Source organism: Danio aesculapii, chromosome 7 (assembly GCF_903798145.1).
Source record: "Danio aesculapii chromosome 7, fDanAes4.1, whole genome shotgun sequence".
NCBI lineage: Eukaryota > Metazoa > Chordata > Actinopteri > Cypriniformes > Danionidae > Danio > Danio aesculapii.
The window spans coordinates 18,437,057-18,449,365 of NC_079441.1; the positions used below are offsets into that span (position 1 = coordinate 18,437,057).

The 12,309-nt window shown below is 36.4% G+C and overlaps 1 protein-coding gene across 1 annotated transcript in view; it reads left to right on the top strand.

The window, feature by feature from the left end:
* Window positions 1-12,309, top strand: part of acadvl (acyl-CoA dehydrogenase very long chain) — a 40,191-nt gene that overhangs the window by 19,943 nt on the left and 7,939 nt on the right. Inside the window, exons 12-18 of the mRNA XM_056461202.1 lie at window positions 41-145; window positions 572-658; window positions 807-869; window positions 10,307-10,408; window positions 10,618-10,715; window positions 10,838-10,910; window positions 11,063-11,135. Of these exons, the coding sequence (XP_056317177.1) occupies window positions 41-145; window positions 572-658; window positions 807-869; window positions 10,307-10,408; window positions 10,618-10,715; window positions 10,838-10,910; window positions 11,063-11,135 (601 nt within the window). The remainder of the gene's footprint in view (window positions 1-40; window positions 146-571; window positions 659-806; window positions 870-10,306; window positions 10,409-10,617; window positions 10,716-10,837; window positions 10,911-11,062; window positions 11,136-12,309) is intronic.

Sequence of the window (12,309 nt, forward strand, 5' to 3'; positions counted from 1 at the left end):
CAAACCAGTCTCTATATTTCTCCTCTTTCCTCTCAAACAGGTTGATCATGCTGCTAACCGGACCCAGTTTGGCAACAAGATCCACAATTATGGAGCTATTCAGGAAAAGATGGCAAGAATGGCCATGCTGCAGTATGTGACAGAGGTGAGCTTAGAACAAGGAAGTTTCTGAATGTTCTGAACGGCATCTATTTATAGGCTTTTGTAAATAGAGCATTTGTTTGATCAAACACACGAAGCAAATTTGCTCAAGATGATCGGCATCAAATCGTCAACAAGTGCTTAATGCACTTTGCAGATACCAGCGCTTTTGCTCACACTCTGGCAGTGCTCGTTTCATAAATGCGTTTCTTTCACATGACTTGGGGGAAGTGGAAGTTTCCTGCTAATTTCTGTGTTATTGAGTGGGTCACGTGCGAGTGAAGTACAAAAATAAAACAGTCCATCTCCCATCTGTTGTCTTTCCATGTCTGTTTTCCATTATATTAAGGAGTTTGTTTGTTCTCAACATTATTAACAGTGACCCCTCTCTTTTTTTATCACTCCATTTATCTTTTCTCCATGGATTTAGTCAATGGCCTACATGGTTAGTGGGAACATGGACAGTGGAGCCACAGAGTTCCAGATCGAGGCGGCCATTAGTAAAATCTTTGCCTCTGTAAGTATTTGTCTACCCAGTTGTACTAGTTTTTGTTATTGCAACCCAGATTCACAATTAAAGAATTCTTTGCATCAGATTGTTAATGTGGTTTGTTGTGTTTAAAGAATGTATGCACATTCACCTTATCACTCTCTGGATCCTTTAGGAAGCAGCTTGGTTGGTAACTGACGAATGCATCCAGGTTATGGGAGGAATGGGATTCATGAAGGTGAATATTTTCTGTTTAAAGACTGATTTCACGCTGCCGCCATTTTAAAAGCGAAATCGAGGCTGTGTTTGGGAAGAAACCTGGAAGTATCACCTGAGTCACACAGGAATATTGTGTACCTGGCTTTATATCTTATCAGCGACGAGAAAGTGACACAAATTTAGCATTTCACCGCCTCCGAGTGACCTGAAGGTCCTTTCTAAATGAATAGTGAAAATAAATAGGGATATCAGACCTCATGTTAAGTTAATGGAAATGGCACTAGTTAGCTAACGTTTTCTTTCCCAAACGCACGTTTTAGATGCCATTTATCAAACTCAAGTTAATGAAGAGATTCTTTCACTATATTAGGCTTGTCAAGATACTGAATTTCAAAAATAAAAACCCTGTCAATTTCCCGCTAACATTTATGCGCTGTTGAGCTTGTTCTTAAACACCACTGATTTGCCATAGTGTTCACCAGTGCTCAACAAAAATGACTGTGATTGGCCATGAAGGTCATCAGTTCACTGCACTTCACCAGTGTTTACCAAGTGCAAACACAGAGGAGTGAGATGCTGATGACTCAACTAATCTTTCCGGCTTTAATACGCTCCAGTGTCTGTGTATCTGTGTTTGCACTCGCGGTGAACTGATGACCTTCACGGCCAATCACAGTCATTTCTGTTGAGCACTGGTGAATACTATGGCAAATCAATGCTGTTTAAGAACGTGCTCAGCAGTGCTTAAATGGTTGCAGAAAATTTATGTTTTTAAAACTTCAGGATCGAGACAACACTATTACAGATAACACGAGGGTGTGCTACAGATGACTGCATTGTTTTATCACTCACCAGGTTACATAGGCTAAAGCAGGGAAGCCCCCACTTTGTTTACCTGGTGCCATGAACTGCAGCCTATAGGAGGACTCTTAAGCGTATTACTCTTAAAGAGATTGTGATGTTGTTTGATGCCTGATATGCTTTTAATTGTTTAAATTAAACTTAACTGAATGATATTTAAGTGATGTTTACACCATTTCTGCATTTTGAAATCGCGGCAACTGCTGGAGGTTTGTAGTCCACAGCATGTTGTTGCAATGTTGTTCCCACCACAGCCTCGCTTTCGTTCTTTAAAATGGCGGCCGTGTGAAAAAAGCGTATTGTATTGTGGATGTTTTGTGATGTTTAATCCTTCATGGAAAGGTACAAACAAAAAATGAAATGCATGAAGCATGATACACACACACAAAAATCACCTTTCGTTTGGTCAAAACTGTGAATTTGTCTGGGAAATGTTCAAGGGGAGAAATTTCTCCTTTAATTTCTCAGAATGCCATTTAAAGGACTTGCTTCCAACCATTGCAGAATAACAACAAATAAGTCTGTTTATGTCTTCAATGACTTGCAGTTAGTTATTGGGTATTGTTGGTATTTTTTTATGCTACCCGTGGCAAATCTATAATTCAACCCTAAATTAATATTTCAATCTAAAAATAAAATAAATTAAAACCACAAAAGGAGAGTGAATGACATTTAAATAAAGGCTTTTTATGGAAAAAATATAATATAAATTAATAATAACAATTGTACATAAATTCACAATAAAAACTAAGCCAACTACAATAATGTAACACAAATTAATAGCGTACTAATAAAAACAAAGAAGTCTGATTTCTTTCTCTGCTGCAACTAAGGCTTCAATTTTAGCCATTATTTTGCAGAAGTATGGCATTTGCCTTCTCTGGCGGAACAGGAAATACACAATGCATTTCATTAAAAAGGTTACACTTTTGACAGAGTAGTTGCACTAGTTGACTCAACTTTTCACAAACACGGTCTGCCCTTATTAACATGACCTGATAACTATTATTTCTGTAGCACATGTACTTGTTTACTCATTGTGTCTAGAGTTATTGCTTCCAATAGTTTTTTGTTCTGACTCTAAAACTCATTCAAGACTCAAATCTTCTGGACAAACCAAGTAATACAGTGCTCAGCATATATGAGTACACCCCTTAATGTTTTCTATTGGAAGCTTTACAATATTATATTTGTGCATGTACTTTAGATTAGTCAGTACTGAAGCCACATCTGGAGCTTGTCTAACAAAATAACTTACGATAACGGTCCAAAAACTAGTACACCCAAATTTATATGTTATAGAAAAATATTAAACAAAAATAAAAAAAAATAGCAAAATTCAAGGAAAACAAAAAGGTATAAAATTGTTGAAATTTTGTAGTTTGTAATTTATTTTTTTTGCAATATTTTGCTTAAATTTAACTGTACTATCTTTCCATTTCTAAATATGTTCGGTGACTAAAATATTATTTTAATAAATCTATCTGTTTAATAAATCTGTTATGTTCAAATGCACCAAAATAAATGACTCATATTTACTGATAAATTAATAAAAATATTCATTTTCAAAATAGGATGTGCTCAATGCTGAGCACTGTATAAAATGATTCAAAGAGTATATCAAACTGCTGAGACATTGTGTGCATGGTTAAAAAAATGGTCTGTACAGTTTGCAGATTTTACTATCAAATACACACAATGTCTCAGCAGTTTTATTTCTTCATAGAAAAAGACACATTTCCAACTTTTGGGCCCTTAATTTTGGTCATTAACTCTGGTATTTAAGTGGCACTTACATACATTCAATATACATTCTGACTGGATCATGTTAGTTTTCACTTCCCAACTTTACTAGTGTTACCAGCGTCACCTAGATTAACTGCAAAAAATAAAGCACATTTTCAATTATCTAATTATTATAAGATCATTTTTATCTTACAGTTTTTTTATGTGTTTATAGAACTTAAAGGGCACCTATTTTACCTCTTTTACAAGATGGTGTCTCTAGAATGTGTCTATAAAGTTTCAGCTCAAAATACCCGTCAGATTATTTATTATATATTGTAGTGTATATTGTATACTTATTATATATTGCAGTGTAGCTAAATTAGCTCAGTTTATGAATAATAATGATCATTAATAAAAAGTTATTATTAATTATGAATATTCAGAATTAACTTATAGATAATTTAACAAAATAAATAAAACAATGACTTCGCCTGCTTGTCTGAGCGGACTCTGTAATTATTTATTTATTTATTTATTTATTTACAAAGGGAATTATAACTACTTCTTGTGAAGTAGATGAATAGTTTAGAAGTTTTAGTAAAGCTTGTAGAAAGGCTCCATCATTAAATTAATCTTTTCTGTGAGGCAAAACAAAGACAATCTAGCGTGGTTATAGCGTGATTTCTTGACTAGTCTAACATATAACAAACAAATGTACTAAACATAACAACAAAAACGTAGAAAAGAAAGCAAGGAAATAAAGAGTTTAGATAAAAGAATGGCAAATCTAGCTCAGTTGCACACAACTATTAAGAACCACCAAGACTATAAAAACACCTTTTTGAAGAAGGGGCACTGCTTTAAATGCACAACTAAATATCTGGATTTAGTGGGTCTGTTTCTCTCTCTTGTGCGAGTTTCTCTGATGCATGGAAGATGGAGTCTTTTAAGAAGTCCCTTCTCGATGCGTGGAGCTTGCGACGCAGATCGGAGGATATGCGAGACGCAAACTTAAACTGAGTTTAACTTGTCGGACAATAAGAAAACGTGGACTCTGCTGAGTCACTTGGGTATAGAAACAGGGTCTGCCAGCTCGGGCACTTCTGTGGAGACCTTTTTCCGAGACCTTTCTGCCCAGATTTTGGGGAGAAGATTGGTTTTAACTATGGGTCGAGACACACCCATTTTCTACTGACTGACCAATGGTTTCATGGTAAAGATTTGAGAGGGAGATTTTCTTTGTCTCTGGCACTAGGAGTCATAAACGTTGCAGTAGGCCTCAAAATCACTGGGATTTGGGTCCTGTTTTAACATCAGTAAATTAAAAAAAGAGATTGTTGGGTTTATATCACTCCAATATGACTGTGGACACTAGACCTACACACAGTTCTGTCCAAACAGCTTACAAAAGTTGATTTTCATCATAGGTGCCCTTTAACAGTAAAGAACTAGCAAGTATTGTAAAAACTTGAGTCAAGTTTCCTCTCAACAGGTAACATTTAACAAATTTGACATCTAAAACATTTTATACAATTTCACTAACTTGCAAAAACATCTTAATGTAAATTAAATTTCTCAGATTACGCATTAGACGTGATGCTAAATTGACTAAACACCCTCTGGCCTAGCCTGCCTCCCACAGGAGCCACGCCAAAGTCCCTTTAAGGCAAGTCATTTCACTCGGCGGCCATTACACTTTTCCCCGTACAAAACAATATGAGTGACATGTCTTGTTTATTCTGTAGCCTTTGGCCACGCCCTAAACTCTCACTATTAGTTGAACTATACCTAGTAATCACATTCTTATAGTAGGTAGTCAATAAATTGGATATAAAATATACTACAAATATTCAAAAATTATTTTATTTAGACTACTTTTATTTCGTGAATCAGAATACAAAAAATAACTAATAAAATATGCCTAGAAACTGCTCTTTTACTTCTCTTTGGAGTAATGAAATAGCACAAATTATGTACATGTAAGGAATGTAGGAAATTGTTTGTCGTTTTTTATGGTTTGGATTTACCACATATATTAATGTTCGCAATGTCAGTAAATGTTGTCAAGACAGACAAATATAAGTCTATTTTTACTTCAGAGGTTTGTCTTTTTAGAAACCTCACTCTGTCAGGTCTCTCAGGTTGGAAGTCTAATTTTAACACAATAACGTTGCAACATTATAGTCTGTGCACTGTGACTCAAAGTGTGAGCACTGAAAAACACCTATTGTGTGGGCACATTCAGTCACCCTTCTCAAGGCCTGAATGCTCTGTCTTGCACTGGTGGAAAAACTGGAGGAGTCTTGCAAAGGCGCAGTGGGTTAGCGAAGGGGAGGACACAGCTGCGCTAACCTTTTCGTCTCAAACCATACACCGCTAAAGCTGGGCTGTGCTAAATGTAGGTCATGTCTTCGCATCGATTGTGTGGCTGTTTTTATGTTTTCTCATGGCCATTGGGATGCCACATTTGCGCTAGTGTACTAGTCTTTTTTTCCAGCCTGAAGGTTCTTGCTCATGCAAATTGATGCAGAAAATGATCAAGATGAGCAGTCGAACTAATTTCCAGAGAAGTCTTTCATCATTTTTTCAGTATCTCCCTTTTGTGGGCTTTCAGTCAAATCAAACAAAATCGAAACCGCACGTCTCTCAGCTGCACTTATTTTTATTTTTCTATTTTAAAAATATAGCATGCATTAAAGGAAAGTGAAATAAAAAAATGTGTGAGATATCCAATAAGAAGAAGTAATAGGAGTAAGATTTCATTATGAAGTAAGGGTTTTATGCTAATGGAGAGTTTTTATGAGGTAATTTGAGGCTTTTGAGGTAATTTGAGAAATGCTATCTGCTTTTTTTTTTTTCTATTTTTTGTTTTTTTTGTGTTGGAGAGTGTCTATTCAATTCTATCTAGTGTCATGTCATTTAGTGCTTAAACATTTCATATTTTTATCAGCATATTTTTAGCTTTATCTGTTTGTAGATTGTTAGTTCAACTAAATTCAGGGTAATCAAGATTTGTTAAAAGATATAATTTTATGCAATGCTGCATAAAAAAGCACCTATGAGGGAGAAAGAGAGACTTTTAGTGTTTACTTTACATTTTCTTCTTCTATTTTTATCCATATACTTATTATATTTATTTATTATTTTTTCAGTTGGTTTATTATTTATTTATCTGTGTCTTGATTCATCCTTCCGTACTTATTTAATGCCTCCGAAAATTGGGAGGGGTGGGAGATGGGAGGGATGGTGCATAGAAGGCGGTAGAAAAGTGTAAGTTTGATTTAAGAGTTCTACAGTTCTCTTGTTTTTGTTGCTATATTTTTCATGTCATCTGTTTGCTGATAGGGCCTTCTATTTTTCATATACATTTCTAAGTTTGTATATTATCTTGAAAAAATGCTATAGAAATATTGAAAATAAAAAGCACCTATGAGGAAAATCAACTTATGTAAGCTGTTTGGACAGAACTATGTGTAGGTCTAGTGTGTCCACTGTCATACTGGAGTGATATAAACACTCTGGGCCCTATCATACACCTGGCGCAAGGCGCGACGCAATTGTTGTTTGCTAGTTTCAGCTTGGCGCAAGAGTCGTTTTGACGTTTTGCGCCACGCTGTTTAAATAGCAAGCTCTTTTGGGCTCATATGTGCGCCCATAGGCGTTCTGGTCTAAAAACAGAGGCGTGTTGAGGCCCATTGCTGGCGAGTTGCTATTTTAAGAAACTATAATAGATTATTCAATAGACCAGAACAAAGCCGGCCTATTGTCCAGCGCAGAGCGCGTTAGTTGTGCGCCTCGCTTACACATTGCTTAATAAAGACAGGATGTAGGCTACAGCAACACGAAAATATCTTTACAAATGAAAAAGAATTAAAATATTAAGAATATATATATCTTTTTCAGTTCATTCATGACAATTTGCTTTTGTATAATGTTATCATTATTAGCAGTATTATTTTTTATATGCATATTTATATTTGTTTTATTAAAAACAAGCTTAGACTTGCCCACCTGTCAGGTTTTGGACCATATGGGGCATAGCATGTGGATTTGGATATAACTCAGTTTTTTGAGCACACTTCATTATTATTGTTCATTTATTCATTTGCTGGAAATTAGAACTGAATTTAGAAAAATTTTGAATTTTGAAACAAATCTTTGTGCTTGACAAACGAAATTAATTATTTATAGGCTAATGGATGTCTGTGCATACAACACGTTTCCCTTTCCACGAGAGTGAAAGCGAAAGTAAATAATGAGGAGGCTCATCTCTCATTCTCGCTCTGTAAGTGGGAAAACTGAACGCTTCACTAGAGAGAAAAACAGTTAAACAAAGTCGCCATGTAAATAGCAAATGCGCTATGGCGCGACGCAACTGATTCTTAAAGGGAATGGGAGATGAGACTCTGATTGGTTTATTCTCAAAACACATCTATAACTCATTAAGAAAATAAGCTCTACCCTTTTAGACCATACGCCACAGCGCAAAGCGGATTTTTCTGTCCTTAAATTAGCAAAAGTGGATTCCGACACGCCCTTAATGCGTTTGCGCTTTGCACTTTGCGCATGGATCGTCAAAATAAAGCCCAATAAGTATCTTTTTTTTTTAATAATAAAATAGTTAATAAAATAAAATAGTTAAAATAGGATCCAAATACCAGTGGTTTTAAGGCCCACCGCAACGTGACAAAGGAGTGCGGTTTTCCCTGCCCACCGAATTGATTGACAGGTGCCATGTTTTAATAGTAACATGTATAGAAGTGTCCACAGAACATTTTTGAAAAGAAACTGGGATTAAAACATGTTACAGCTCTCTGTGATCAGCTGCACCTGTTAAAATAGGATCCAAATCCTTCCCATTTTGAGGCCCACTGCAATGTGATATAAAAGCGCAGTTTCCCCGTCCACCGAATTGATTGACAGTGTATTAACATGTCTTCATAGTAACACATATGATCATATCCACAAGACAGGATATGTGCAAATCAACCGGGATTAAAAGATCTCAGTTCTCTGTGATCAACTGCACCTCAGGAATGAGTTTTACAAGTTTAAAACCTTTTTAAAACAGTGCATGTTTGTAATAAAGCCAGTAGAATTGCTGTAATTCATCACCACAGCCGCATAGTGTCAGTACAATTATAAAAGATGATGCTTCAATCCTGGTTCGTGGACCTAAATGAAGTTTATTTTGTACATTAACATGACAGATGTGCACACAGCTGTGGATATTAACCTATATCCTGTCACATTTGCCGTGCAAAAACAGAGCAAAACTAAATGTGTGTGTGTGTGTGTGTAACAACATTGTGTGTGACTCATCGTTGCAGAAAGGCTTGAATTTACTCTATATCAAATAACTGTTGGTAAAATTCTTACTGTAGTAAAGGAGATTCACTTCATTCTTGTCTGTCACCTATGCGTGAGATGCAGCAGGAGAAGCTACACCCATCAGAGTAATAGTGAACAATCTCTATAGCTCAGACACACACGTGGGATCGGTGGGCGGGGAGAACCAGCTCATTTGCATTAAAAGCACAGGCAACAAAAACAGCTACAATGTCTTAAGAGCTCAAATTTCCAATATACACAAAGGTATAATAATTAATCTGATGGGTATTTTGAGCTGAAACTTTACAGACACATTCTGGGGACACAAATGACTTCAAATAGCAAATAGGTCAAATAGGTGCTTAAATCGATCATCAATGGCAGTAAAGATATTTAAAATGTTACAAAAGATTAAAGTAATTGTTATTTTAAACTTTACCAATCAAAAGATCCTGAAAATTAAATAAAGGAATAGAGTTTCCACCAAAATGTTAAGCAACATTGACAATAACATTATTAATACCAATATTTTATAAACTGTTCACCAAATTAACATTCTTTAAGATCACATGACAACTTTACTACACTCTAAATTAGGGGTTTTCAAACTTTTAGGACACTCGATTACCGTCATGTAGGACTTTTCGCTGCATTTTGTGACAAGATCCACACACACGGCTGTCAGTAAAGGACCACGCACACACACACACACACACCATTTAAATGCGAAGGTTTTTTTTTTCTTTCCATTCAGCTTTCCATTAAAACAACACTCTTCCGCCAGTCCTTACTTTATATTCGCGTCTAATACCCCAGGTTGTCACGGGGGCGTGAATGAAATGTTCATGAGTGAAAGTGAAACTTGAAAATGAACTTCAATAAAGTTGAAAAATTAAAGATGAAATACCCAAAAATACATGATTACAGGAAAGGTGAACAGCCTGGTGACGCAACATTCAAACAGCACTTCACGTAACACCTTAACTATATTATTGTCTTATTAAGGCAAATAACTGATGTCCATGTAAACATAGTCAGTAGTGTCTTCAAAGTAAGTGAAAGATCCAGAAGGGAATCCTGCTGATTTGATTTAGAAGGGCAATTTTTTGTCAGACGGCTCACTGGTTTGACTTTCATTCATTCACGGTTATTAATTTTAAAAAGCACCCACTCCATTTTATTTATTATATATATTATATATTATTATGTGTGTTTTACTGGAACACAATAACTCTACAGGTGCCTGATAGTTAGCTGTGAAGCTAACATTAGTCAAATTCCCTTTAGTGAAAGCGTAAAAATCGTCATCATAATTTACTTGAGTGCACCCTTCAATGTCTGGCGCCCCCTTTAATAGGTGCTGGCGACCCCCTTTTTTTTTTTAAGTCACATGGCTTTTTTCCCATCATGAAGATTTTCTCAAGTATTAGGTAGTTTCCCTTGGGGAACTTGACCAAAATAATGAATTGATTAGTTTGATGACACTTTCACTTTCTCATTTGCCTCACACTCACAGTTTAACATGTTGTGTTGCAGGACGCTGGTGTGGAAAGGGTTTTGAGGGACCTGCGAATCTTCAGAATATTCGAGGGGACCAATGACATCCTGCGCCTGTTCGTAGCTCTCAACGGCTTCCAGGTAAACGGGGAATGAAAACACAACTCAGAACCCAACTGCCTGCCTCACGGCTTCCTGTTCTGTAAAACCACCTACGAGTCGCAGCACGTGTGGTTGTTGACATCTGTCACTGCTTGCATTTTGCTCTTGGTGTTTTCCACTGCATGCGCTCAAGTGTGAAGATGGTATAGGAATTACATTTGTGTATGTGTGTTTTTTGTTGTTCATAGAATGCAGGCAATCAACTGAAGAGTTTGCAGAAAGCGCTAAAAAACCCCTTGGGTAATGCTGGGATGTTGGCGGGTGAAATCACAAAGCGAGCCAAGAGGTTAGACCTTCATATCTGTAATAACACTTCTGCAAGACATTAGTTTGGTTTTGCAGTGTCATGTGTTTGCATCAGCTTGATAAGCCCTGGCCTTTATCTTCCGTTATCTCTCTGTCTGGCAGGAGGGCAGGTTTGGGTTCTGGACTTACGCTGCAGGGAACCGTTCATCCAGAGCTTAACCACAGTGGAGAATTGGTAAGATTAAATTAAAGCAACAGTGCTCGGATGGCATTAAATTAAATAATCCTATAAAACAGCCACTAAATTAAACAATCATGCCAAAGCCTAAATTAGAGGTTGATTGCAGGCCAAAAAACGTTCATTCTCTCTCGCTTTCACTCTTACAGACTGTTAAAGCCATCGAGCAGTTTGGAGCTGTTATAGAAGAGCTTCTTCTGAAGCATGGAAAGAAAATCATTGGTAAGTGATGTGTTTGTGCTAGAGCAGAATTTCTACATCGGCTTCGAGTTCACGCATTAGGTCAGACATAGCCTTCACACAGTCGCTTACTCTGATGTGACTCTCTCAAAATAACATAACCATGTGCAGCGCAAAATCTGTGATGGACCCTTTTCACATTTCCGGATTTTTCAGCAGCAGAAGTCGTCATAGTTGGGTAAACTTAGAGCGCGGTAAATGGGAGAGTACAATAAATATTTTTTTTACCATCCTAGTTGTTGAAATAATAAAAGAAAAACTCCACGATGGTGTTATAAAGTCTTTCAGAAAAAAAAATTGTGTGAGACTGATGACGGCAGCCAGAGGAGAGAATAACATCAAATTTACTCTCCCCATAGACCCTGCATTAGAAATGCCTCGCATAAGCGGGAATTCCTTTTTTGTAATTTGACACAAAAGTATTATACACACATGGATGCAAATAAATGTTCATACAATTTCTTAAAAATCTAAATATTAAAAACTGTCAAGGATTTAAGATTATGATGACCTATAAATGTGTCATAACAGTCTTGTGAAAAGGGTCCATTGGTAGCTGTAAGCAGTGCGGGCGTGTCCAAGAGCACTGGGGTGAATTAAGTGTGTATTTTTGTATGCGTTTAAAAAAAATCATGTTCAGGAGCTCCAGATTAATGCTTTTTTTTGTATTTATTTTATAATTCAAGTTGAAAATTCGCCAGTTCCCGCCTCTTTTGTTACTGAATGAGTGTGAGTTTGAGCCAATGCCACAGTAGCATTGCATGCATTTCTGGCATAAACCCAAAACAGCAGCAGAGAAACTCGAACACTGAAAGTAGAGCATGGAAACCCCGCTTGCCTACAAGCATTTTTTGAGTTGTTATTGCAGAGCAACACAGACAGAATGCAGAAGTATAAACACAACAGCGTCTGCTACATGAATGGCATGCACTGTGTGGTAGTGCGATCACTCATTGCAGAAGCCTAAATCAGGATTTACTTTTACAGTGCAAAATATACTTTAAATCTTCAGATTTTTTTTATTTATAATTTTTTTTAAGTAGTTATTTTTTAAGGGGATTTTCACCTTTAATTTGGATAGGATAGTGGAGTTTATAGACAGGAAAGTATGGGGAGCAGACAAGGTTATTATAGACCTTTTTCTTAAAATGCAAAA